The sequence below is a fragment of the Toxorhynchites rutilus genome, chromosome 2 (assembly GCF_029784135.1).
Source record: "Toxorhynchites rutilus septentrionalis strain SRP chromosome 2, ASM2978413v1, whole genome shotgun sequence".
Classification (NCBI taxonomy): domain Eukaryota; kingdom Metazoa; phylum Arthropoda; class Insecta; order Diptera; family Culicidae; genus Toxorhynchites; species Toxorhynchites rutilus.
This window is the reverse complement of record NC_073745.1, coordinates 18,430,381-18,452,846: the sequence shown is the minus strand read 5'-3', so window position 1 is coordinate 18,452,846 and position 22,466 is coordinate 18,430,381. Positions and strand designations below refer to the sequence as shown.

Sequence of the window (22,466 nt, the reverse complement as noted above, 5' to 3'; positions counted from 1 at the left end):
CTTTTATCAGGATCGGGGGACGATCGAGCTGTACCAATTCCAACCAGCGAAGACTTCTAGAAGACACCCGTAGGGTACTCCGAGAGAACCATCAAACGACCAAGAATCACCCTAAAAGCACAGAATACCACAACAGGTTTTTCTCATCACAGGCAACGTTACTCTAACAAATTACCAGACTGGCACGGCCATCTGGGAAACAAAGGAGGACCACAAACAACTCCAGACATCAACTACGAAACACGGATAACGTGAAACCTTAATAAAAATAAATTGAATGTTCACAGGACATGTATTATAGCGACTTTTACTCCTAGACAACACTAGACAACTTTCTGCTTTTGGGGTAGACTATGGTTTTACATATTTCTACATTTATTTGTACATTTAACTTTCGCTTAAATCTAAGGGACATCACATGTGCACATGGACAAACAGGGTACCTGGGGAGTGCGGTGAAGACATAAATTTCCTCACCGACTCCTTCTGCTTCTTTGCGGCGGATTCTCCACCGGTTGATAGCTTCCAGCGGGTCTGTTGAAGGCGCGATGGTAACGGCGCAGCCTTTTCTCCGACGCGTTTTGGTTCGTCGGGTTTAGCCAAGAGGAATTTCCCTATTTTAGCAAATTGTTCACAGTTAGAAAAATGTCCCTAAATTATACAATATATGTACCTGTTGTAGTCGCTTTTTTGCTCGTTAAATTTTATTGAGCGTTTGTTTGCTAACTAGGAACAAATGATGGCACTGAAACAATTCAACTTTATCACCACAAAGACTTCACGTTATATAAAAAGAACTTACAATTAGCGATCGCGAACAAAACACACAATGGTTCCGCGATGTCGGACAGTTCTTGGCAAAATGGTCGAAGAACATGGTAGTCCTCAGATAAACCGCAGGGTATCTTTCGATTCAGAGCTCAAGCTCAGCCGAAGACAATTTCCCCAAAGCATCCCCTTGTGTGCATCTTGCTTCAACTAACCGTCCTTAGATACAGCCTTCTCATTTCCCTCCCCAAACTCAAGGCCACGAAAGTAAGCGCTGCGCGAACAGACACTCATTGGCCGAACAACTTTGGCGATTGAGCTTTCGCCCAGCTCCAGGGAGGTGGGATGGGAAATCTAAGCTCTTAAGTATACTTTCTGGAGTATCTTTTAGTTTACTTTCGGTTGTGACTTAGTACAGGTACACTCCAAATGTTTCAGTGTGAGTTTTTGAATTTAAATTTTTATATTTGAATAATTACTAACTATCCTAACCAATAAATAAATAAATAAGTATATAAATAAATGAATAAATAAATAAATAAATAAATAAATAAATAAATAAATAAATAAATAAATAAATAAATAAATAAATAAATAAACAATACTCAATAAATATGCACACCAATAATAAATAAGTAAATAAATAATCCAAAAATATCACATGATGAAAACAGTTGTGGCAACTGTTACATCACTCCATGCTTTAGTTACGAAAATTTAGTTGAATTGATTCAACTAAATTTTCGTAAGGGGATTCCTTACTTCCAAAATATTGTAAGAAACAAAACCGAATTATAGATTAACTATTGTCATCACAAATATTGAGCTCCTCAACAAAACGTCCATTCCCAACTCAATATTTTTTCAATATTGTGTGAATGACGAGCCTAAATATCCCAATTCCCCATTTCCCAAAACAGGTTCATTCAGTCATAATACTAATTCCAAAATCATTGGACACGAGAATATTCCCGAACTCACCGCAAACTAAACTATTGTGAATAGATTTGGATACCCCGAGTTTTACTCGAGCACTCAACCATTTCCCACCCACAATGCACCCCAACCCACTGTACTGAATGTTTACACCAGAAAAACTGGCCACCATACATTCACAATGATATACCGAAACTGTTATACAACATTCACAGTATATTTTTAAATCGAAGAGTTAATTGTGCCTGTGCTTTAACACTGGGTTAAATATCGAATCTCGAAACAAAGTAAGTGTGATCTGCAGTTCTATTGTGCACGCTGAATCAAAGAGATCAGAAGCTGGATCATCCGTTGGAAATTTTCCTTGGCCGGAAAATAAACGGGGGGAGTATTAATATATTTCTTTAATATCTTGAATTGTTGTGCTTTGTGTGTTTTTCCTTTCCTTTTTCCCAGATAAACTTTCGAATTTATTCTAAATTTCGACGGATATGGAATGATGAATGACGAACAATGAGGACAATGTGGACCACAAGGATCACATTTCAAAGATGGACGAAATTTTTCAAGGATAATGGAGACAATTACTTAACTAAATATTCTGGAATTGATGATGGAAGAACTACTGAAGGACATTCATTGGATTTGAAGGATGGACGGAAATACTTACATACCTAAAAGGACATCCATCTAATCATAAGGGAAGGACCTAATATACTTAAATTGATGAAGGAAGAACTACAATAAACGTACGTGGGAAATACCATGAAGAACAGGAATAATACGGTATACAATTCGAATATTGCTAATCTAAATACTATCTTATTCTACAGTTATGGTTACTATTCGTGGAAATGTGTCGAGTTAGGGATGTCTATTTTTCCTATTTCTTCACTCCCTGACATAGTCCTATAAGGATTTCTTTGATCCTTTCTATCCCATGTCGTTGGGGTAAAATGCTAAATGCTCATTCATAACGTCACCAGTAGATTGTAGATTTTGTGGGACGGCTCGACTCAGTATTTGAGGAGACTTGGAATGGCTATTTAGATTTTTGTGCAAGCTGTTTGCTGCGTGGTCCACTAAAAGTATACATAGCTGAAATATTTTGAGGCATGGCTATTTTTCTCCTATTCTTTCATTCTTAGACATTGTCCTGGAAGGATTTATTTTATCCTTTTTCTCCCAGGTTGTTTGATTTTGATACTAAATGCTCATTCTTAACGTCACCAGTAGATTGCTTATTTTGTGGGACGGCTCGACTCAATAGCTGAGGAGACTTTGAATGGCTATTTATATTTTTGTGCAAACTAATTGCTGCGTGGTCAACTAAAAAAAAGTCTACATAGCTGAATATTTATTTCTGTTAAGAATTTGGAAGTGTAAGTTTTTTGAGATATTTGCAATGAAATACACCAAGTCTTTTCCCATTTTCATCATCTACTTCGTAGCAATGATCACCTATGCGCCTTTTGATTTGCGCCCGAACATATTTCGGTGCCAATTTCGCACAGTATCCTTTCCCTTTGTCCGATAACTCCGTGTTCTTTTTAAGGACTTTTTCACCCACAGAATATGTTGGACAGTTGGCGTTCGATCTCAAATTGTAATATCGAGAGTGTTTTTCAAAAGCTTTCTTGATGTTTTCTCTAATTTGCTGGTATAATTCATTTCTTTCTAGAACACCTAAACCGTGAGTTTCGGAGGAATTGTCTCTCATATGACGATACTCTCTTCCGTCGGAGATCATATTCCTTCCGAACATCACAAAATATGGTGAATATTGGGTCGCCTCATGGACTGAATTTCTCATGGCACTCGCAATTGTTTGGATGTTATTAGCCCAATCTTTATGCCTGTTTTTGATTGTGGCTCTTATTGCTGTAGTCATCACTCTATTCACCCTTTCAGAGTCATTTATTTGGGGGTGGTAACTAGGAGTTTTCCAGTGCGTAACATGGTATCGGTTCAAAAGATCTTCAAACAATTTTGACGTAAATTGAGTCCCATTGTCGGTCAGGATCACTTCCGGAACCCCAAATAACAGAAAAATCATGTTTTCCACGAATGGAACAAGAGACTCTGCTGTTGCTTGCCTGAATGGCTGGATTAACACGAATTTGCTGAACACATCCGTGACAACCAGTAAACAGGTGTTTTTACCCTTCCCCGAAGCGGGTAGGGGCCCAACATAATCCATCGTTAGAAACTGCCATGGATGGTCAGCTATTTTTTTCTGCGTTACTAGAGGAGTTGTTGTATTGACATTGGTCGCTTTGCTAGTTTGACAAGTTAGACATTGCTTACAATATTTTTTTATTTCCGAGTTCATTGATGGCCAGTAATATTTTCCCTTAATTGCATTTAGGGTTTTCTCGAAACCTAAATGCGCTCTTTCGTGAATTTCTTTCATAATTTCGGTCCTTTGAGGTTTGGGTGGATATTGCTTCCATTGAAACCTGTGATCTTCTAGTTTACTCCTATGTTTTACAAGTTTGTAGATTTGGTTATCAACCACGCGAAAGTCGGAAAATTTTTGAGGATCACTAGAAATTTTCTTTATGAGATCCTGATAATCTGGATCAATTTGGATTGTGGAAATTGTTTCTAATGAACGTGACAAGCAGTCAGCCGTAATGTTTTGTTTCCCTTTTCTGTACTCCAGCTCGATATCATATGCTTGTATCTTTAGAGCCCATCTCATTAGTTTCGAATTTCCGGACTCGACTCCAATGGTAAAGAGCCATAATAAGCTTCTCGCATCTGTGATAACCTTGAACTTTGTACCTTCGACGAAATGTCTGAAGTGCTCAATCGCGAGTAACACACCCAAACACTCCTTTTCTACGCTAGCATATTTCCTTTGTGTGCTATTCAGTTTTTTGCTGAAATAGCCAATAATTCGAGCTTCACCCTCAATATGTTGAATGAGCGCTGCTCCAACAGCGTTATCGGATGCGTCTGACTCGATCACAAACGGCAGACTAAAATCCGGATTGGCTAGAATTGGGGCAGAGATTAGAGCAGTCTTTAGCTTTTGGAATCCTCGTTCTGCTGCTTCTGTCCAAACGATTTTCTTTGGTCCCTTTTTGAGCAGATCAGAAATTGGAGACACGATCTCGCTATAATCGCGAATAAATCGCTGGTAGAAACCCGCGAGACCAAGAAGTCGTCGTATGTCCTTCACATTTTTCGGTCTGTGATAATTTAATATTGGCTCTATTCTTGTGTTGTCAATGGCAACACCCTCACTTGTCAGTAGGTAGCCCAGGTAGTTAACCTGCTTTCTACAAAACCGCGATTTATCCAGTGAAATGGTTAAATTTGCCTTGGTTAGTTTTCTGGCAACTATTCCCAGTAGTTTAAGATGCTCTTCTAAAGTCATTGTCGCTATCACAATGTCGTCGAGGTATACAAATACCTGTGGCTCAAGGTCAAACCCAATGACCTTGTCCATAAGTCGACACATTGTAAAAGGGGCATTCGTCAGGCCAAAGGGACACACTTTAAATCTGTACAGACCCTTCGATGTTCTAAAAGCTGTGTAGTCTCGGCACTCCTCTTTAAGAGGAATTTGAAAGTACGCATCCTTCAAATCTATCACGGAGAAAAATCTAGCGCTACCTAGTCTATGAAAAATACCTCTCATGTCCCGCATTGGGTATGAGTCTTTTTTAGTTACTGCGTTGATGCGCCTCGAGTCCAAGCATACCCTTAGTTTGCCGTTCGATTTCCGAACCGGAACAAGGGGATTGGCCCATTCGCTTGCGCATTCTTCGATAGCGTCTAGTTGTTTATACCGTTCAATTTCTTCATTCATCTCTGCTTGTATTTTTGGAGAACATCGATACAGTGCTTGTCGTCTCGGCAATGCACCCTCTTGAAGAACGATCTCGTGCTCGATCAACGACGTGCGTCCTAAATGGTTCTTTGATGTACACGGGAATTGTTTAATGACTTCGGTTAATGCATTTTTCTCTTCTATCGTTAAATCGTGCTCAGTTTCTAATGACTCAGGGCTTACCTCTGAAGCTTCAGGGAGATCTAAACCAGGAATATCGAGTGTTTCGTCTGGTTCTTGTTTTAGAGTTACAGGTATAGTCTCAATGGGATGGACGTAAAAATGGTGAGACTCAATAGTTGATTTCGTATTAATTCCTATTTGGTTTATTTCCTCTATACCATCGACTCCTCGTATCATTGGTTCTATTCTAAACGCTTTCCAGAAATTTATGCCCAAGATTAAATTGCGACTAATTTCTGGAACTATTGCTATTGGGATTATTTTGGTTACTCCCCGGAAAGTAACAGGAATGTTCGCGTAGCCTTCGCATGAATATTGCGTTTCATCAGCCGTGCAAATGCGAATCGGAGACGGTAAAACTTTGAGACCATATTGCTCGATTAAATTTTTGGAATTTGTGACGCTTATGCTCGCACCAGAATCCAATAATGCTTCTATTTCCGTTTCAAAAATTTTAATTTTAACATGAGGACACTGGCTTGGTTGAATGTGAATCTCGTGTATGGTTCTAAAAGGATTAAAAAAAAATTCTGATTTTCTGGGAATCTTTTTCATAACAGGGCTGCTAGACTTCCCATTTCTGCATCCCGATTTCAGTTTCCCGAGGTCGGAAATGTAGAATGCCGTTCAGTCGTAGGCCTTCTTGGATGAGCATTGCAATTCATTGTTGTTTTCCCTTGGTTTCCGCAGATGTAACAAAAAATCACCTTCGCTTCCCTACACTGTCTCCAAAAATGCCCTTGACCTCTACAATTCCAACATAGCGGTAATCTGATCATTTCAACTTGACTATTCTTCTGTTCTTGCTGTGGTGGCCCTTCTTGGTTTGTTATTAGGTTTCTTCGCTGCCTACTCGTTAGAACATTCAATTCTTCTTCAATAGACCCCTCATCACCTGATTCTGCTTCAATATGGTGAATCGCATGCCTTGTTCCTATGGGATGTAATGATGGATCACTGGCATCGATTCGGTAATTGTATTGCATTAGTTCTTCTAACGTATTTACAGCGAAACATGCCAATTTCGACCGGTAATGTTGACGCATGTTTTCCCAGATCACTTCGAATTTCCTTCTTGGTGACATGGGTTTCGTCAAAAGTTTGTTCAGTCGTTCGATATCCGTAACGAATGCGATAAACGTTTCACCTTTTTGCTGTTTCCTATCGTAGATTTTCTGCCTATTTCCCTGATCCTGATTGGGATTTCCAAACCTGTACCGAATATTCGTTTCGAAAATATCCCAGTTCCAAAATGCTTCGTAATAAGTGAAGAACCAATTAGATGCTTCACCACGTAACAACAAGTGGATATGGCTGAAAAGATTATCCCTTGAAATCCCATTCATGCTGGCGAGAACTTTAGCTTTATAAATGAAGTCTTCCAGTGTTGTCGAACGTGTATCTCCCGAAAACGAAAGATTCCATTTTTCAATTCTTCTGTCGTAATTATTTCGATCTTCCCTGTAACCGTGTTGCATTGGTCTAGGTGGCATTTCCCTACTAACCTCTTCTTCATCACTTCTCAAATCATTTTGCTGCCCATTCGGAATGAATGGACGAAATTGTTGATTGAGCTCTATCCTATGCTGATTTGAATTAGTGATCCCAACAGGTTTTAGTATCGGTCCAGCATTTGAAGAACGAATTTGTTCCAAACAGTTTACTTCAGTTTTTCCTCGCGGCATTTCTCTTTTCGTTTCGCCTACCATGCTAGTGGTCAACTGTTGCACCATCCCTATCAGTTGTTGCATTTGAGTTTCTAAATTCTGTACCTTCAACTTCAAATCTTCGTTCGAGGGACCAACGTCACCTTCTTCCCTAGTCACACTATCAGTTTTTTCCAATAATTTTCCCAATAGATTGCTTTTCGGAATTGCTCCTAAGCTGTCATATGTTTTCGCGGATACATTTTCTTCGATGTTTGTATTTATTATTTTGGGACTCACAACTGTTACTTCTCTATCATCTCTTTCAGGCGATCCGATTTGTTCTGGATCCTCGGCTGTGAAATGTGTCTCTTTAAGATTTTGTACTAATAAAATATCTTTGATATTCTTACATAATGATTCCTTCATACTATTTGATCCTTCATCCGGAGCATTGCTACGTTCTGCCCTCAAGTAATAATGCTTGAGGCGCGAAACGAATCGTGCATCCGGAGCTTTATCTAATGCATTCCTAATGCTTTCGACACGCGCTGTAATTAAATCGAATTCCTGCTCTATCGTATAAGGAGAACGATATTGTCGATTTTCTTTTGCATCTTTATGGAAAAGTCTCCTCAGTAATCTTTGTTTATCATGCAATTCTTTATCCAATTCGTCACCATAATTTCTTAATTTTAATTCGTAATTTACTTCATCGTCAAGTAAATGTGACGCATACGGAAATTTAGAAGACATATTTTAATATTTAAATAACACACAATAAGCAACAACAATATAGTATAAATAGTAATAAATAACAAATAATTGTAAATATAATTTATAAATAAATAGGGAATATATAATTTGTAAATATGAAAAAATAAAAATAATTCAGCACAATATTTTGCACATGCAACTCTAGAACAAATACAGCACAAATACTTTCAGAAAATACTTCAAAAATATTCCAACACTCCGGAGACTATAATAATTCTATGTACAACTATATTACCAAAATTAACCCAAAAAAATGTATAAATATCACTAGAAATATCACGAAAAAGAAAAATTCTCTCCTCAAAAAAACCTAAGTCACAACGAAAAAATACTAAATTTGAATTTATTTTTTTCCAGGTTCGTACTTGTCGTTGGGCGCCAAATGTAGCGGACCGGGTTTTAAAAGACAACCCGGAACCTACGGCCAGCTCGAAGAAGGCTAACAGCTCAGCTTTCCCACCCGACCTCTCTTAAGCGATTGGCTTAAGCGCCACCTCTTTCGAGGACCAATCGCCGCGTTAGTTGCCCAGCTAGAGGCCTGACAGGCAGGCCTAAATCGTATCCTTTTATCAGGATCGGGGGACGATCGAGCTGTACCAATTCCAACCAGCGAAGACTTCTAGAAGACACCCGTAGGGTACTCCGAGAGAACCATCAAACGACCAAGAATCACCCTAAAAGCACAGAATACCACAACAGGTTTTTCTCATCACAGGCAACGTTACTCTAACAAATTACCAGACTGGCACGGCCATCTGGGAAACAAAGGAGGACCACAAACAACTCCAGACATCAACTACGAAACACGGATAACGTGAAACCTTAATAAAAATAAATTGAATGTTCACAGGACATGTATTATAGCGACTTTTACTCCTAGACAACACTAGACAACTTTCTGCTTTTGGGGTAGACTATGGTTTTACATATTTCTACATTTATTTGTACATTTAACTTTCGCTTAAATCTAAGGGACATCACATGTGCACATGGACAAACAGGGTACCTGGGGAGTGCGGTGAAGACATAAATTTCCTCACCGACTCCTTCTGCTTCTTTGCGGCGGATTCTCCACCGGTTGATAGCTTCCAGCGGGTCTGTTGAAGGCGCGATGGTAACGGCGCAGCCTTTTCTCCGACGCGTTTTGGTTCGTCGGGTTTAGCCAAGAGGAATTTCCCTATTTTAGCAAATTGTTCACAGTTAGAAAAATGTCCCTAAATTATACAATATATGTACCTGTTGTAGTCGCTTTTTTGCTCGTTAAATTTTATTGAGCGTTTGTTTGCTAACTAGGAACAAATGATGGCACTGAAACAATTCAACTTTATCACCACAAAGACTTCACGTTATATAAAAAGAACTTACAATTAGCGATCGCGAACAAAACACACAATGGTTCCGCGATGTCGGACAGTTCTTGGCAAAATGGTCGAAGAACATGGTAGTCCTCAGATAAACCGCAGGGTATCTTTCGATTCAGAGCTCAAGCTCAGCCGAAGACAATTTCCCCAAAGCATCCCCTTGTGTGCATCTTGCTTCAACTAACCGTCCTTAGATACAGCCTTCTCATTTCCCTCCCCAAACTCAAGGCCACGAAAGTAAGCGCTGCGCGAACAGACACTCATTGGCCGAACAACTTTGGCGATTGAGCTTTCGCCCAGCTCCAGGGAGGTGGGATGGGAAATCTAAGCTCTTAAGTATACTTTCTGGAGTATCTTTTAGTTTACTTTCGGTTGTGACTTAGTACAGGTACACTCCAAATGTTTCAGTGTGAGTTTTTGAATTTAAATTTTTATATTTGAATAATTACTAACTATCCTAACCAATAAATAAATAAATAAGTATATAAATAAATGAATAAATAAATAAATAAATAAATAAATAAATAAATAAATAAATAAATAAATAAATAAATAAATAAATAAATAAACAATACTCAATAAATATGCACACCAATAATAAATAAGTAAATAAATAATCCAAAAATATCACATGATGAAAACAGTTGTGGCAACTGTTACAAGGTGTTTTTGGGGTCGGGGAAGGTTCTTATGATAGTTCGAGACCCCTCTGGATGGTCTGCCATACAAATGAAACACAAATTTCTGCATTACTCGAGAATTAATGAACTTAATTTTAGACACTTCACCCCCCTCTCTAATGTATGCCATACAAATAAAGCATACATTTTTGCATAAATTCAAGAACTAATCAATCAAATGGAACCAAATCTGGCATGTGGAGGTTTCAGGGTGCAATAAACGTTTTTATGGTGGTTTGACACCAGTAGTGAGGAATTAAGGAGATTCCTGCCGTGAAGCACGTGACCGACTATTGCTTATCGGTCCTCCCCCAACAGCTCCCGCTGTGAACACGATTCGGCCGACAGTGGTCTGGCTGACACAATGTTGTTATGAAGAAATCAAACTATCTAAAATCTGTCAGTGTCCATGTGCCATTTGAAACGTCACATACCAGAAAAACTAAAAGAAGAAAAAACCAAGCAGTGGACCAAAATACAAAGAATAAATATGAAAAAAACTAACATTTAGCTCAGCGAAAATATGCTTAAAGTGTAGGAGAAGATAATGAAAAATATCTATCAGTGTGTGTTAAAAATTTTAAAAAGTGAGGCAAAATTTCTAAATTCTATAGGCAGTAAGTTGGAAGGTGATTCGTTTGAGCCTAAGAGGTAATCGTTCAGTGCCATGTGACGAAACGTCTGCCGTACGAAGAAGTTATTGTGAATGAATTTGATATTATTTTGTTGTTTTTGATATGAAATCGTTTTAAAAATTTCGCAGCGTTCAACTGTCAAAATCTGACATAACATTATTCGTCACCATGAAACTTCTCCATAACTGACTCAACATAAATAAATCTTTGAGTAATGGCGACTGGGTCATTTGACCGAGTTTTTCAATTATCCACAACCATTAATGAAATATAGTGATCCGGTAACCTCAAGACGGCAGACTCATAGGTACAATTTTACGGATGAAGCGCCCCTTTATAATAAATAAGCGTTGTTAGCCCATTTGATGTTTACGGTGACGAAATTGATCTTCGTTTGAAAGTGGAAATGGATTTTGATGTGATAAAACGCACTTCTATATCCTCTTCTATCTATATAAATAAAAATGGATCGTCGAATGTGTTGATAACAGCTAAACTGGATGAAATATCTTGCACGAGAATTGTGTCTGAAAATAATCTGATATTATAATGTCGAGTTTTGTTAGAAGTACTGAAATGTTATGGTAAAAAATGATTTATAAGGGTAGATTAGAAGATCAATCAATGAACAGCTCTGCAATTGGACCCATGAATGACGAAGCTTGCCGGGTCAGCTAGTTGTAAATAAAAACAAAAAAATAATCTAAAAAGGGCAGCTCGATTTCGTAAATTTTCGTCTGCCGAAAATAAGGTTCTCATTCCTATCGAGCAATTTTTTGTGATATTTGTCGTATCGTGAATGTTTTACCATCCCTTCTCTTTCAATTTATCGAATCAGCGGTGAAGTTTTTTCATTTCTAATCCAGATCCACCTTTCCCCTGCTAGTGTTGCACCGCCGTCAAAGGTTGAGTTTTTTGAAAATTGAAAACTCACCCAAGGGGAGACTTCATGAAATCAGGATTTAATAAAAAAGTTTGATGCCAAATGTCTAAAATTGCATGAAACGTCGAGATTTACTGTTACCTCGATATTTTGCGATTTGCGTTATTCGCAGTGACCTTGCCAGACTATTCCGCGGATAATTTGGTGATAGGAAATGAAGTCCGATTGAACTAATATTTTGCAATTTTCGTGCAAATTAACATTTCGAAGGAAGTCCCGTAAGAACAATTGAGATTCCATCAGTTTATTTTATTACGCTTATTTAGCAATACAGCTGTAACAGAGCCGAATTCATTCGTGTACATTTTTTATCTTACGATAATTTTGTTGTATATTACACAGTGGCCATTTAGGCGTAAGAGTATTCCTGTCTTATTGATACACATGTTGTAAATTACACAATGTCGCCTTTTTCGGCTTAAGAATATTCATATTTTTCGAATGTTCACAGTTGGACCATACACAGCGGGACTGTTGATATGAGCCTTCCATTGTTGTGTTATAAATAGCATCAATTACCGATGCAACAGATCGTTGTGATAACCATCACTGGATGATTGTTGCGTGGACTCAATAGCTAGAATAACACACAAAAATGGTCAATTGAGGGTCCTGAGTTATTAGCTCATGGTCGTTCACTTAGTAGTGGACACGCAACCAATTAGTCTACGAAGATCCCTACAGAATCGAGAAAATTATTATCATTGGACCCTAAACCATACGTTTTGTCTCGTATTCCAAAGAAACGACAAAATCCCAGCACCTCGGAACTAAGCCCGATTGAGGAAACTGGTTGATTGTGAAGTCCAAACTGAAGTAGGGTTGAGCTGAACTGAAATTTGGCCTCCAAGCGAGTTGGAAAATAGTTGATGGAATGAATGATCAAAATTCGAACAATGAGTTATGGTAACATGTAAGTCTGGATCACGTGCCTAAAGAGAAAATGTATTCACCGAAAATTTAATGTATACTTACGCAGGTCCTTCAGTGTCGCATGCATCTTGAAACTGTAACGAAATAAAACAAAATAAACAGATAAATCTTCATTCCAATGGAGAAGCATAATCTTATTGTAGTTCAATATCCTAATTCCCTAACAACATGGGCCCCGATCTATCGACCGATCGATCTCCAGATGATGGTTATACAGTAACGTCTCGATTATATCACTAGACGTTTTTATCACTCTTAAATTTATCACTGAAAATGTTTCGCTTTTATCACGTTTTTGAAAAATGTGAAAATGATATAAAATGTTCAATCTGCCGTTAAATTATTGGACAAAAAATGAAATAAAAAATATTTTTAAGCATTCATGCCGCCTATCGTGATTAGCCGTATTTATGGAAAAATTTCATACTGTTGGATTTGTAGCGTATACCACATATTTCTTTGGAAGCTTGAAAGTTTATATGTTTATAAGCTCAGAATCAAAAACTATGAATAATTCTGAGCAACTTTCTTTTTTTCTTTTTTCTTTTCGACTGTGTGAAATGAGATGCACGACCTATGTCGTTTCCCAGTTTGAGCCGTGGAAGAGACAGTCGTAGAGTATATTATCTAATCAATTGATGAAATTCCTCTTCGCGATAATCGTGGATATTTTTTGTAATAGATTCATTCTTGTGTAGTGACAACTAAGCGATATAAGCTAATGAAAAAAAAAACACAAATCACAAATCGCTCAACAATTCGGTATACACCGTACGACAATCAAAAAAATGCTGAAGAAGAAGGACTTATGTGTGAAACTGCCTGTTTTGAAATCATCGAGCACTATAAGAAAAAAAAAATATGCTGCTGAAGGTAGAATTGTTTTAATGTTTAAATAAATTGATGGTAGATATTCTATATTTACTTTTAGGAAAAATACAGCAAGCTAGAAACGGCTGTATACGGCTGTGGTGGTTGATGGTATCTGCGTCGTTTAAGTTCAGCAATTCTTGTCTTAATTTAAAAGTTTGTGCAATGGATAATTTCAAAGAACAATTTTTCAATTACTTGATGACTTATGATTTGACCGTTGACCAGGTATATAATAACAATGAATATACCTTATTTTCAGATTGATTACGCAACGGCGTCGCATGAAAGCTGACAAAAACTGGATAATTGAAATGTTACATTGTTTCTGTTACTCATAAACATCCATTGATGGTAATTGGAAAATCTAAGAATCCTCGATGTTCCAAAACGGAAACTATTTCTTGAATGCTTCTAAAATCAAGTTGTTATTGAAGTTCCAGAAAAAGACTACCACCTAGGAGCGTTCCGATAATAGATAACTGCATTGCGCACCATTGCTTGTGGGAATGAAATTTCGAAATAACTCAACGAAACGAAACGATCTAATCACGCAAACAGGATGCAATTCATACAAAACTTCAATTCAAAATTTGAGTAATACGATAGAATGGGATGAACAAAATAACTTAGATTCAGCTACAATGTCTTTCTCACAATGCAACAACAAGAAAACAAGAGAAATTGCTATGAGAAATGCACTGCAACTATAATTTTGTTATATCATGTGATACTGTGTTGTTTTACGTGTCCATGTGATAAATATTGTAATAAATGTTTTACTATAAATGTTGCATGTTGCACGGAGAATAATGTTTTAATCACACATATTGGGAAAAAAATATTTTTCGTTTAATAAAAATATCTGTTTCGAATATATCACATTTCCAATTTATCACCCGAACAATTTTTTGAGCGTGATATAATCGAGACGTCACTGTATATGCAACTACATTAAATTTTATTGATCCAATCATAATCCAGTCACTTTTGACATTCGAATGTCGTTAACAAATCAATGTCCATGGTCCCACATATATACGTGATATCGTTCCACTGTTCATCAGCGTACCAACACCTGAAACTGTTCTCGGCACGTGTTGACCTCACGGGGTCATCAACAGACGAAATATACAATGCATCGCATGCATAAATATAGGCGTTTTCATTCCATAGAACGTGCTGCCCAAATTTAGTGTTTGCTTATCAGTCGAGTTTCGTGTTGTTGTTGAAAGAATAATCCAATTAACAATACAGTGGAACCCCGATTATCCACGAGCGGATGATTCGCGGTGCCTTAATAGTTCTATGGACTTCCCCGAAATTTATCAGTGAGTGGAAGCTTTTGCTCTTTTGTTTTGATCATGGCTTTCACATTATTTTACCACTGATGTACACGACCTTACAGATCGATAGTTCAATGATTACTCTATTGATAAACACTGTTATCTTGCTGGAACATCTTTTATTGTCATTTTTAGTCATTTATTGCGTTATCCACGATTCTCGTAATTCGCGGAGACCCTGCCAGACTATTCCGCAGATGATCGGGGTTCTACTGTTCTTCATTTCTATTTTATTAAACTAAATGAGTTGTTGTTTCACACAGATAACTTTACTGATGCTACAAACATGTGCAATTTTGAAAGGAAGTTTTTTATGATTCCTTTTAAACGGACTGCACTACAACAAAACGGACTGCATTACAAACAAAACTAAACCATGTCACTTCGAAACCTCCCTTCAACACGTTACGTGCCTGCACTATTTTAAAAATTGAAAGGCATACGCTACACACAAATTGTAAAGCGTGAGGCCCTACGCAGTCTGAACAAAAAGTTTTGAAAAACGTTCTAGCATGAAACGTGTTAATCGTCTGGTATGCATAAAATAAAAAAAATACTCTGTGAAATGTGCACATCAGGTGGAGAAGTTGAATAGACTGTCATGAAAAAGTTCTGTTTGATTTTCTTAATTTAGCTCTTTTGTTCACGATAGTACAGGGTGTCGTCGTGAAAGTGATACATACATTCAGATCCAGTACCCCGTTAATCAGCTGTGTTTGTTTTCATTGCGATGTGCTCCCGTGGCCGAGTGGTTGACGTCACACATTATCATGCCGGGGGTTCGGGTTCGATTCCCGTTCTGGCCGGGGGATTCTTCGTCAAAGAAATTTCTTCCGACTTGCACTGTGGTCACTCGTATTTATAAGCTTGCCATTCCAGAATACATTCAAGGCGTTTTATCCGGCATAGAAATCTCAACTAAGTATTACTAATACCTACGCTGAGAAGGCAAAAGTTTCACTGGGAACATTAGTGCCATCCAAGAAGAAGAAGTTGTTTTGATTGCGACTTTTCTTGTACTTTCCTGGCACAGACAATAAACGAATCAGAAGGAAATTGTAACATGTGAATTTAAGCGGATTGAGTGTAGGACCACAGATCAACAAGATCGACAAGAAAAATTACGTGTGGAGGCTGTTTTAAACAAGCAAAATGATCGTGTATCTGGAGCATGTCCTGATATTCCTGCTGATAAAAGACAAGTGGAATGATTTAACATTATCTCAGCTGTGAAGGTTTGAGGATCTCTATCCACCAAATGAAACTTACCAGTGCTTTTCATCGACAAGAGCGTAAAAAACAACAAAAAGTACTACTTACACGCCATTAAAGACCACTTGCTGCCTTGTGCCAAGAAATTATTTGGAGAAGATTGTTTCTGCTTTCACAAGAATTCAGCTTAGAAGCAGCGTAAAGGAAAAAAAAAGTTTCATCAGAACCTCTTAATGACCCACATTAACTTCCAATTTGAATCCATTTGAATTCAGCATTTGGTAATACATGCCAGGGAATTTGGGTAAAGTAAAGCATATGTATTTGGACGCTTTTGAGAATCGTTTGGTGAAGATCTGGGACGAAATGCGTGTTGATTTCGAATGCGTTTGCGACCTGTAATCGAATACAAAGCTGAATGATTATAACTGAGCTAATTCCACCGCCAATTTCCTACTTGACCATGATAATAAAAAACAGATTTTTTTTTATCTACACCCATACCTCGCTTTACGGCCTAGATTCGTTCCACGAAACCGCAAGCGCAAAGCGAAAAGCCGTATAAGGAAACAATTATTCTAATACAAACTCACATGAATTCAATTGGATCGGTTCCAAATTGTTTAAATATGTAACATGGTTTATCATTCAAAATGCATTTTATTTTTTTATTTCATTTGAATCAAAAATACATACATGACAAGTACATTTATTTGTACATATAATAATAACAGACTCCGAAAACCAACAATAATTCATAAACGCAATTGAAACAACTTCATGTTAAATAAAATATCTGTATATATACAGCAATTTTATGCCAAACCTATATAGTAGTTCTCAGATTTTCGTTAAAATTGGTAGTTTTGTTTCGTATCGCAAAATATTAGATTCCCATTTCTATTTTAGAGTGGTCTGAAAAATATGTTTTTCCCTTTTCCCAAAAATGACTTTGATGAAATGAAAAAAAATAAAACATACGGCTCTATTATTTTGCGACAAGGAACAAATACATCACTTTTCGCGACAATCTGCGAACTAATATATCGGTTTGGCATGGAAGGGCAGTATATCGGTATCGAAAAAAAACTTTTTTTGCCGATATAGCGAATCATTTTGGGCCGTAAATCGAAAATGTCACTTAATTGAAGAGGGCCGTTATAGCGAAATGCCGTATAAAGAGCGGCCGTATAGCGAGGTATAAGTATATTTTACTTTTATGGCATAACCTTTACGGTGACACCCTGTACATTAGGGTGGCAATGGATGTATGGAAAAAAATCATCATCGAATTTCAAAAACCGACCATGCACATTTTGTTTATTGGCCCAAAAAAATTACCTGTGCAAAATTTCAGCTCAATCGTACATGATTTAGGGGTGCCTCAAAGCATTCAAAGTTTTGATTTTTTGGCCATGTAGGCTAAGTCCCAAAAAGGCGATTTTGTCCAAATTTTTTTTTCGGGATAACACCAAATCTCGACGTTTTATGCATTTTAAAGTCATTTCATCGAGAAAAAAAAAATTTTCAAAATTTCCTTTACTCCCCCCTTGGAAGATTTTCGAGGATGAAAAAAGCAAAACTTTGAGAGCTTTGAGGCACCCCACAATCATGTCCGATTGAGCCGAAACTTTGCACAGATCATTTTTTGGGCCAATAAACAAAATGTGCATGGTCGGTTTTTGAAATTTGACATGACCATTTTCGCTGCCACCCTACTGTACATATCAGATTCCATAACATTTTGTTTGAGAAAACCTTTTCCAGATCTTGAATCTGGAAGGTCAAATGTGTTGATAAGTGGAAAACCCGAGAAAGAGATGGTTCGATTTGAGCCGTCTTTATTTTATAATATTCTTCGTATCGAACATGTATGCCATGCAACTAAGAAACATGTTATTTGCAAGTGATTGAAGAATCTTGAACGAAAATTATGTCTGAAAATAATTTTATATTATAATGACGAATTTTGGTACAAGTACTAGGAAATTTAAAGTACAAGGAAATTGTAAAAGGGTCAAAGGGTAATCAATCAATGGAGAGTTTTGCGATTGGACCCACGAACGTTGGCTTAGCAAGAAAACGTTAATATTTGAAAGTATTCATATCAAAAATCAATTTTAGGCGGAACGAAGTTCACCGGGTCAGCTAGTTTCCTATTTAGTTTGTTACGAGAAATACTTACTTGCTCGGGACTTCTCCCTAGCCGTTGCCTTATAGGTATTCTAGCCTGGAAGTCGCCCAGAATCCACATCACATACGTTTTGCCATTCACGAGTAAGCATTCTTGCTACTGTATTAGGACTTATACTCTTTTGAACTTCCAAGTACGTGTTCCGGTCACTAGATTCCGCTCAGCCGATTTTTGTGCCTGACCAAATCGGATTTTCGACGTGGGTGGCTAAAATAATTTTTATTTTTTCGGCTTCCATCACGCATAACTTTTGGAAAACAAAACGGATCGTAACGAAATTATCTCCACTAGAAGAGGAAGACTTTCAAGGCAAACTGATATTCTCCCAATTTTTTCATTTACATTTGAAATTGCTTCCCGTTGACTAAGTTCGAGTTACTTATCACTCAACCTTTTGTTCAGACGAGCCACAAACACGTTTTAGCCTTTTTTTTATCCAAAATATATATTTTTATTAAGGCTCATATGGCGTCAGCCTAACGGGGCCGGGAGTTCAATATTTCGATATATTTAGCCTTGTTTTCCATCGAAAAACGTAACTCCTACAAAAAATACCTTCTTAATAACCGGTTTGAAAGGCGCTAATACAGAAAAAATGTTCGTAAAAAATTATCGATCGGGGAAAGACCAATAAATCATTTACGATTTATCCGTCATCCTGCTAGCGACCAGATGGTAACGACAGCGAGCCTTTGGCCTTTCTTTTTTTGAACTTTTTAAAGTCTAGAGGAGAATGAACTGAGAAAGTCTGAGAGCATCTATAATTCAAAACATCATCATTACACCAATAAATTCTAAATTCTTCTAAAGCCTTCTTCCAGCGAAAAATTATGAAAATAAATGTCCTTATTATAGAATGCATCAAAATTTTCAATATAACTGTTGAAACTAAGGTTTTGAAGCCCTGAAAAGGACCGATGGGTTAGCATAGTTCACCAACAATTCGTACCTGTGATTCTATCATACACCACCAATCTCCACCTAACGGTATGAAAAAAGACGCGACACGTCCTATTTAACTTTTCTCTTCTGCTTTGCTTCTGCCTGTCAATGCAAGCTCTGCGATATGCTTAATTCGCGCATATTCTGAGACGAAAGATTTCGCATATCCGTTCAACACGGTAGCAAAATAGGGACTGAGGTTGACCAGAGCGAGCACAATATTGATAGCATCAACCGTCGACCAATTTTGACTTGCATGGACTTTCTAGCTTATTTATAGAATTTGTGTCGTGGCAGAAAACAAACAAATATGTGCATGCAAACCGATTCCTGCTAATATACCATCATTCCAATTACAACTTTATCCGTGCAAGATCGCGAGAATAAAATCCATGTGTGTTATGAAGTTTGCCAAGTGTTTAATTCCCAAAGTGTATTAATTTCCCGAACAACACAAATTCAATGGTCTTCCATGAGACCAAAGTGTGACATTATCCCAAATCTAGAGCTATCATCATCCAGCCTTCCTTCAGCCGAAGGAACCGCCATTTTCCTCAATGGTGTGATCCACCACAACTTGAAAGTTATCTTAAAAAATCACTATCACTAAATTCAAATCTGTTTACAGCATATACAAGGTATAACAGATGACTTTCGATAGAATAAAGGATTCACATTGGATGCTTCGAAAAATATCAATTTTGAAAATGTTTAGTTTTCATATGCATTGTTTCCCGTGGTCTCGTAGAGCGGGGTAAGTTAAGGTGAAGGTGGAAGCTAGTCACAAACGGCTACCACAATGGCGCTCATTTCTTTCATCTCCCTCCCTCACCCCTCGCCCAAAAATCAATAATTTTGCGAAACAGTGTGAAGAAAATGATCGTTTTCGCACACTTCCCATCAAGTAATATCAATCAAACTCTAATCGATTACTTACAAGATATTAAATTTTCATCTGCTGTCGCACTGTATAGTGAAAAACGTCGGAAAACTCGAGCTAGTGCTCTGAAAGTTTAATTTTCATTTTTCAATTTTCGGCAATGGTTTTGTTTGTATTGGTGAAAATATCGTTATTTTTTCGACACTGATGCCAGACAACATCATCGAAACAGCTATAAAAACCACTCAATAAAACGTTATTCCTGAGTCATAGCGTTTCATGTCATGAAAATCAATAGAATAAAATTGTTTTGATATCAATACATTTATTATTTTTACGTTTAATGGGTCTATAATGTAACTTTATTATTATTAGCAACTTTAACATTGGGTGAAAAAATTGTATTGCAGAGCTCGGAAGACTGCCACGGCTGCCTATGCTTTCAAATACAGTAAACGGAAAAGTATTACATTCAATCAAAATGCCTCGGCCAACGAAGAGAAGGGTTAAAACTCTCCAACGTGAATATGTGAAAAGAATACGAAGGAAAATATTAAGGAATTATCAACATCGAGTTACTATGCGGAAGAACTTGTTAATACGAAAAGAGCCCCAATTCGCCTATGTTATAAATTTGCTCATGATACGCTCGCGTATAATCAGAATTTTACTTCATATGCAAATGCACCTTCTATATATATTTATATCTGCAATTGTTCATCGGAACATATCGTTCATACATTTTACTTTAGTATTGAATTGTTATTTTTTTTCAAATGGATCCAAAGAATCGTGTCAATGAGGCGCCACACAGTCTGATAAGTGAATTGATCGATTTACGTGTGTTTTGCTCTTCTCTCACAAACACTATTAGCCCATTTTTACAAGTAGGTTTACCTATACTACTACAATGGCTAGCTTCCACCTTCACCTTAATACGAGGAATTATCATGAGTTTAATTTGCTGTTTTGCTTCTCGAAATATCTACAACTGATTTATGAAACACTAAATTGAAAGAATTGCATATAAACATTTGGAAAAAAGGGTTTTGGTACACGTGAGGTGTGGGGGAGTAGTCTAATACACACAAGATGGACACAACATACTAGGAATTAATATACGAAACAATAACATCAAGAGTACTATTTTAGACGGTCATGTCAGAGTGGAGCCACTCGAAACGGGCACTATTGAGGTTTATGGGATTAGTCATATATTCAAATATTACGTAACGCACTCAAAAAGGGAGGAGGGGATAGGTTGTCGAAAATTGTTTAGGAAAAAACCCAACTAAATCTAAACATTTTTATGCAAATGACGATTTGTTTCATGTTGTGTAGGGAAGAAGGTGTCTAAAATAGTAAAAAATGGCGTTACGTAATATTTGACCCCTAGTTGCAAAACTAACAAATTTTACTTGTATTATGTCTGTGTATTCAGAAATGAACGTACTGAGGAACGAAATATAAATGATTCATATTTTTTAAATTTATTATCGTTCCTTAATACAGCAAACAGGGTTGGAAAAAACATGGGGTGAGTTTAAATGCTCAGAGTTGTACGGAAAAAGATTTTTTAGTTTAGTTTTCAAAACCACTACACTATTTTGGAAAAAAATCAGTGTTATTGGACCGATTCAGTCAGCGCGCAAAAATGTTTGTTTCGATTTCACGGATCAAGTAAGAGTAAACAAATACGCGGATTGCGTTAATGCATTCCAAAATTCTGGTAATAGCTGTCATAAGGTGGGCTGAAAGATAATGTTTACTTTATATATTTTTATCGCGTCAATCCATCATTCCTAGTGAAAGTTATGATTTCCGTTTTAACTTACCCCCAATTTCAACTTGCCCCGGTGTACCTTATATTCTTGAATGGCGTTAACGCGCTCAATGGAACTTTTGCCATATCAACGTAGGTATTAACTAGTGTCATTTTTATTGGTACTTAGTTGAAATTTCATATGCCAATAAACACGCCTTGAATGTATTCTGGGTGGCAAGTTCTAGCATACGCGTGAACCAGTGCAGATCAGAAGAACTTTCTTTAACGAAAGTGTCCCGGCATGATAATGTGTACACTGGTTTGAGTAATAAAAAAGAATTTGGAAAACTAGACTAAACTCAGTTATTCCGAAACCCTAGCTGCCGTCTGGTCGATAGCGATAGCGATAGGGGCGAGCTTAAATTGCACGATTCTTTCTATCCACATTGTCTGTAGAACGAATGGATTTGATATTTCTATTTCGTAAAAAACGTGATGTTTCCTGATTTCGCAACATTACTGAAAGACGTAGGGCTATGGTAAGAACTCTAGGG

At 37.2% G+C, this 22,466-nt stretch overlaps 1 protein-coding gene across 2 annotated transcripts in view; it reads right to left on the bottom strand.

Moving 5' to 3' along the window:
• The window catches only part of LOC129768122 (tetratricopeptide repeat protein 39B-like), a 49,130-nt gene that overhangs the window by 16,624 nt on the left and 10,040 nt on the right, over nucleotides 1-22,466 (bottom strand). For both annotated transcript variants that reach the window (XM_055769556.1, XM_055769555.1), the window contains exon 2: nucleotides 12,746-12,777. In XM_055769556.1, coding sequence (XP_055625531.1) covers nucleotides 12,746-12,777 — 32 coding nt within the window. The remainder of the gene's footprint in view (nucleotides 1-12,745; nucleotides 12,778-22,466) is intronic.